The sequence below is a fragment of the Sander lucioperca genome, chromosome 19 (assembly GCF_008315115.2).
Source record: "Sander lucioperca isolate FBNREF2018 chromosome 19, SLUC_FBN_1.2, whole genome shotgun sequence".
Lineage (NCBI taxonomy): Eukaryota > Metazoa > Chordata > Actinopteri > Perciformes > Percidae > Sander > Sander lucioperca.
In genome coordinates this window covers 14,992,669-14,999,579 of record NC_050191.1, presented here as the reverse complement: position 1 = coordinate 14,999,579, position 6,911 = coordinate 14,992,669, and the positions used below count along the sequence as shown (strand labels likewise).

Below are 6,911 nucleotides of genomic sequence, written 5' to 3'. Positions count from 1 at the left end.
GCAAGATGAACTTAAGGACTTGTTGCCTACCAGCTTTGCAATGTATCATTTCTGCAAAGGCAAGGAGAGAAGGCATGAACAGATGCTGGACAGAAGAGGACCAGCCATCAGATCCAGACCTGACACTGACCTAGTGACTCAGTGGGGATTCCTAAAGAAACTAAACGTGCACCAAAAACAAAAACACTGATGTTAACTCTATTTATGGTGTCAGTTGTGCTGTGGAAGTTGTTTTTTTGAATCCTTATTTTCCACATGAACAGGTCCAGTTCAGTATCCAGAACAAAATACCTTCCCTGGCAGTGACTGGATTTAGGACTTTTTGTTGAGTAACAAAGCTGGGCTAAAACGGCCGTTCATCTTTGTCTTGGCTGGACTATGCAGGGCTCCGTTCAGGGATCTGGATAGGCAGATGTGTGTTATGTGATATGTGGGGCTCCATCCTGTGACCCACGGGGCCACCCTGCGGTCACTTCTTCCAGCAACATGTCACATGAACAGCAGCCGACATACCTTGTGTGTGGAAATGCTCTAATACAAGAACTATTTGCAATAACCCAGTCAGAGGGATCAAGTGTCCATCTTCTCCTGCTTCTTAAAAAGCTTCATCAGCTGGTAGAATCTGTCAGCAATCTGATCAAAGAAAATCAGTTAAGAGTTAAAATATGCCTGTACATGTACGTCATAACACATGACTACAACAGAAAAGAGAAGAGATGAACTCACCTGATCTGACGGCTTATCAAGTTTCTCTGACAAGGCAGAGAAAGTCTCCCGTGAAGCCCCTTTTGTCTTCAGGCCAATCAGAATAGCTCGATCTTCATCTCTGGAAGAAGCAGAACACAGGTGATGAGCGTTAGGGACATTGGGTTGCCACGACTACCATCACCAGGTCTTTACATGTAACTGCATACACTTCATACACTGCCTCCTACACAAATGATAATAATCAAAGAGTACCAATAAAGATCCGTTTTCAATAAGCAGGGGCATTTCCAAAAAAACTTCTAATTTGCGACCATCTAAGTGTTAATTTGGAATAAACTATAGGAGGTCCCAGTGAAGAAAACTGAATCTTTATGGCGTTCACTGCAAAAAGGTGATGAACTTTCTGTAGAAGTTGGCTGGAAGGTAAACAGCAGCTACTTGCTACTCCTCTGAGCCAGAGAGGCCCGAGTTGGACTTGGTTAACTTGTTCTTATACTGCACTGTACATTTTATTCTTGTATTTTATCTGTTTTTAATTTTGTAATCGTTTTTAACTATGTAAAGCACTTTGAATTGCCCTGTTGCTGAAATGTGCTGTACAAATCAAGCTGTCTTGCCTTACAAGCTGGTAGTTGGACTTTACACAAACTTTACAAAGTTAAGCACTTGGACAAAAAGATAAATTCACATAACTGCAGTACAATATCTACCTCTGAAAGGAATAGAATACAGAACCAAGTACTAACCTGGTCCATGCCAGCACCACCTCGCCCTTCTTCCTGATCACATTCTTGGCGTAGAGACTGTTGGGGGAGAGAGACGCTGGGGAGGATTTGGATTCACCATCATCCTTCTCTTCTCTACTCTCCTCATCCTCCTTTCTGAACCGCTTGGCTTTTGATTTCTGGTGCTTCTTCCGTTTCCTACCTTTGTCACAATCCCTTTGCTCTCTCTCTGGTGTGCTGCTTATGTCGTCCTCTGCAATGGCGAGGATTCTCTCTGACACCTGCATTTCATCTGAATCATGTGACGCCGACACTGGGCTCCTGTGATTAGTTTCAGAGCTGTCAGCAGGCGGATGTGGACTGTTATCTGATACCACAGTTTCGGAGCAACTGGTCCTTTTCTGAGACTTAAACAAAAGAGCTTTAGAAAGAGTTGTCCCCTCTCCTCCTCCGTGGCGTGTTTCACTTGCCTTCTCATCAGCAGTGGCTGGGATATCTTCTCTGCTGGTTGCCTGGCTCATCTGTCCAAAGAAATGATCAGAGCTTTGAGCACCGTTGGGCAAACTGTAATCTGAAGGAGTAGTTTTAGACTGACTTTTCAGAGACTCTGGCAGTTTCTGTGAATCCTCAGGAAAACAAACTTTTGAGGTATTTTGCTGAGTTGACAAATCTTTTTCGTGGGATGGATCTTTTGTTAGTGTTAAGCTCTCATCCTGAGTGACATGGATGTCTGCATCGGTCCCAGACATACGGTTCTCTGATGGTACAGCATTTGAAGGAGTCTCATTCCGCGATTTGTCCGACAAAACAGCTTTTGCTCGCCTGTCTTTAGTGTCCACGTAATTTTCTTCTGTTAGTATTTGACCTGAGCTTTCCTCAGCAGTGAGCCTGGTATCTGCTCCTGTGGCCGCCTGGCGAATCTTCACAATGAAATGATCATTGGACTTCTCCATCACAAGCGCGTGCATGGGCAGGTCAGGCTTGAACAAGAAAGGTGTGGCGAGTACTTCGCTGCTGCTGGAACCACAGCTGGAGTTGTCAGTGTCGAGGGCCAGGTGAATGTCCTGCTCTGAAGCGTCTTCCTCGTCCAGCAGAGCATCCTCACTTATGTGAGCGCTGATGACGCTGTCTGGCGTGGACATGTGGTGCATGCCTGACGGCTGTAGGAAGCTGAGGTGGCTGTCAGACTTGAGAGGTGATGGAATGGTGAGGGAGACTGCCAGATCTTCAGCTAGAATGGAATATGACCTCTGTGAAGCCAAGCTGGACTGCAGCATTGTGCTACTCTCTGATGGCACTTCTAACAAGCAACTTTCATCGAATAAAGCTGGATTCAGCGGGATCTGATCTTTGGTTGGTGGAGACAACATCTTGCGAGGGGAAAGGCTAGACCATGTTGCGATAAGTTTTGAGGGAGTGGCAAATTTTGTCGGGGAGAGCAGTTTGGACGGAGAGTTAAATTTAGTGGGAGTGGTGATGCTGAGGAGCCTCTCTCCATCCTTCCTGGGTGTACTGAGGGACCAGGCTGTGCTGTCTCCAGTGATGCCACTGCTTTCTAACAAGTCGGATCCTTGCAGGAGGCACTTGAAGATTTCTCCCATTTGAGTGTCTCTCACCAGGTTGAATGTTAAACTGGAAGCTTGCTGTTCTGTGAGAAGCTGAAAGTCCGTTTTCTCAAGCAAAGAGACATTTTGAGGGACAACCAAAGAAGATTTGTTACTTTTCTCTGGAGTTGAAGGAATAGTTTTTGGAGGAAGGTGGTTGGCCACAGTTTGTGTATTTGGGCAACTTGTTGGATGTGGATCAACACTCCTGTCTTTCTCCACATGTGTGATTCTGATATCTTTTCCTCTGCTTCCAAGGCCTGTTTTGTAAGGTGCCACAGCGCATGGCTTGATTCGATTCAGGCTGGTCGGAGGCAATTGTGCATCCTGTTGTTGACAGTGTGTTCTCTTTGCAGGAGGCTGTTGGGATACTTTCTCATTTCCACGGGGCCTGTCATCCTCAGCCTGAGCTCTCGCTGGTTTGCAAAGGCTCTTTAGTGCCGTGTAAATGTCCTTGAACAAGTAGTCAACTTGGACATCTACAAAGTCCCACAACCTTTGCTTCAGATTGACTGCTTGCTGTTCAAAAATGCGTTTCACAATGCCATTATTTGATACTTTGCCAAACACAGATGCAATCAATTTCTTCAGCGTGGATTTCAGCTCCCTTGACTGACTGCATATTTGACCAAAATGAGCACCGTCCACAAATTCGAAGAACGACTCCTGGAAATTGTCCATCACACCATAGAAGCTCTTCTTGGGAAAGGTTTTATGAAGCTTCATGTACTTTTTTCGGATCTCAGTACGAACCACCTTGAATGTCTCCATCACTTCCTCTACGGTGGAAAAGGAAGCTTTGGTTGCTGCGGGACAAACGGTTTTAAAACGACTCTTGGGACTTCGTGTCGATACACCTGCTGTTTCATGAGTGTCTTTTGATGCAACACACCTTTCTTTAGATTTCTTCTTTAGCACAGACTTAGGACTTGGTTTATGTCTGACTGGTTGGGCTAACTTGGCCTTCTTGTTTGCAGGAAGAGGAGAATCTGCAGCCGCCTCATCACTTTCGCTGAAAATTTCCCCTTCCTCCAGTTCAGTGTCAGAGAGACTTGAAGGCAGGTCGGATACCTCATCCACCAAGGTTTGTGCATCATGGTTTGCAGGAGAACCCGGATATTTGTTTTCTTTGTTTACATCCAACTTCTTTGTGTCGGCATCAACAGCTGTGGTGGAGAACTCTGCACAGGAGTGGGAAAGCAAAGCAGGGTTAGACATTTAGCATCTCAGAATTCTGATTCAAACATCTCATTATCATCAGTAGAGCTGGAACAATTCCAAATGTTGCTGTACAATTAATTGTCTCAGACATAATTGCGATTAACAATATAATTGTCTCTTTCAATCAAAATTAAAAAATATTTATTCATGTATGACTTTTTTTATAATTTTTTGGGCATTTTTAGGCCTTTATTGACAGGACAGCTGAAGTAATGAAAGGGGGGGGAATGACATGCAGCAAAGGGCCTCCGGCCAGAGTCGAACCCTGGCCTGCTGCGTCGAGGAGTAAACCTCTATACATGGGCGCCCGCTCTACCAACTGAGCTAACCGGGCGCCCATGTATTACTTTTTTAGACAAATTAAAGTTTTGAATGAATCCCAGGATCCATCTTCCGGCTATGAACGGCTGTTGCTATGAACGTGTATAGGCTCAATTGCCAACAACTAACAATTGAAATAATAATAAAAATATATAGTCTGACAACAATCTCTTATATAATTACAATTTGGCATATCTAAACAAAATCAACAATTACCAGTCATACGCCTTAAGACCTTAGCTAATGGTAGCAATTAATTGCGGTTAAACAAAGAAACAGCAATTATGTAAAATTGGCAATTAGACAATTATGCAATAATTGTCACAGGACTAATTATCAGGTCCCTATCTTGTAAAGGATCTGCATCTCATATCTATGAGGTGTGGCACTCTTAACTTAACATGATTAACTGTTACTGCCATGTGAGAAGCCATTACTTTGATGACAGTACCTGATGTTATTTGCATGTATTGGTTTGAGGCATTGGGATATACTGAGGCCAGTTACATCATAGAGCAGCTCTCTCAGTCGTATAGCAACAGCGTTTAGCATCTGTTGCTGTTGGGATGGTTCAGGGACACAAAGCACTCTACTCTACTCAGGCTGTTGGGTGTTAGGTCATCTCAGGAGAGATACTGTATGTGTGTTTGGAACTGTTCTTCACATTCCATTTAACACTGAACCATAGCCGCAATCCTGCAGCTAAAATTCAGGGTGCCCTTTCATAGCTGAGCTACAACATCCCATAATAGCTAATCTCCCTCCCTGCCGATGCTGAACAATCCAAATTTTGGCTGTGACCTTTTATTCAAAATCCACACCTCCAGATTTATTTCATTTTCAAACGTGTAGTCTTCAGCCCAATCCAACACTGACTAAGTGACATCACTTGTGGACATTTAACTCCATGTGGAGCCACAAAAAGCTTTATACAAATGTAGTAGTAAAATCAGCAGAGTTAAGACCTCTATTTGCCAGAATAACCATCTTAAAAATAAATATGAAAACAAAAACACAGAGTGTTTCTCTAAGAAATAATGATGCCTAAAACATGAAGAGCAACCACAGTCGTCTTCTGGATCTATGTGTGCGTAAGATTTAATTTGACATGACCGTTTTTTAATCAGGCCAACGTTACCTTTTTGAAGGCTCTTGACATGACCTGGCTTGCCGTGAACATGGAGAAGACTCCTCTTGGTTATCCGTATGGGGCTCCTCAGAGGGCTTATGGCATCAGGGATTCTCTTCAGATTGCTCAGCGTGAGCATCATGGAGTCCTCATCATGGAGTAAAGGCACAGAACTGGAAGGCTCAACGCTATGACTCTTTCGAGGGGTGAAGCTCTTCTTTGGTGTGAAAGTCAGGTCCCTGTTCTTTTCTGGCAGCGCCGTCTCCTCGGTGGTACTGCTGACTTTGGACACGGCGATGCAGCCAGTGGAGGAGCTGGGCTCAGTGCAGATGCTACTGCTGTCATTGGTGTCTTCATTTGTCTGTGTTAAAACGTAAATAGCCTCAGCTAGACTCAGCCCTTCTTGTGGAAGGGATTCCAGGCTTATTGTACTGGATACAGCATCTGCATCTTTAGGACCATCTTGCGTACGACCAGCATCTTTCTTGTGAATGGAATTGGAAACCAGGAGTCCTTGCTGACAGTCCTGAGGCAGAATAGTGACAGACATTTGCTGACTTTTGTGGTTGGCCTTGTCAGTAACATCTTCAGCTACAGGATTCCCTCCTAAGGGCAAAGCAGCTGCATCTTCTGAATCCACAGCGAGGCTTTTCTGTACTGCAGGTTTAGGATTTTTACACTTCAGTTCTACACTTGAATCAAGCATAACGGGGTCTGTAATAGCAACAGATTGATCAATATCATTTCCAGGATTTACTTTTTGTGAAGAATTGCCTTTGTGCGGTTCATAAATGCGTCGGGACGTGTCACTGTCACCATCTGTAGCCTCCATAGACCCACAATCATCTACCTGGCTGTCTGAGGCCTGCTGGGTTTTGTCTTCATGATTTCTTGCTTTTAGAGAACTAATCTCTGCTAATGTTGCTGCGAGATGCACAGCCATCGGATTATCTGCAGCACCTGGGTGTTGGCTGTGAGATGAGGTAGATTGGACTGAACTGTCTTCACGATGCTCGTCAGCTGCAGGAGTTTTACTCTGCTTTTTGTCTTTCTCCTGGACATCTTTCCCATCATCACACCTCTTGTGTGTCGTTTCAGAGCTTGGCTTTTTGGAGGTATCTGCAACATCTTCCAACCCTGGTTCTAATTCACTGCTGTTTAGTTCATCAATCACACACATGTCCTCAACGTTAGGTTGTGAAC

The 6,911-nt window shown here is 44.4% G+C and overlaps 1 protein-coding gene across 1 annotated transcript in view; it reads right to left on the bottom strand.

Annotated features, from left to right (window-relative positions):
* Window positions 1-239: 239 nt before the first annotated feature.
* The window catches only part of casp8ap2 (caspase 8 associated protein 2), a 15,089-nt gene continuing 8,417 nt past the window's right edge, over window positions 240-6,911 (bottom strand). Inside the window, exons 7-10 of the mRNA XM_031285618.2 lie at window positions 5,718-6,911; window positions 1,455-4,218; window positions 727-826; window positions 240-633 (exon numbers count right to left, since the gene is read on the bottom strand). The exon at window positions 5,718-6,911 is cut by the window's right edge and continues 1,124 nt beyond it. Coding sequence (XP_031141478.1) covers window positions 571-633; window positions 727-826; window positions 1,455-4,218; window positions 5,718-6,911 — 4,121 coding nt within the window. The 3' untranslated portion in view covers window positions 240-570. The remainder of the gene's footprint in view (window positions 634-726; window positions 827-1,454; window positions 4,219-5,717) is intronic.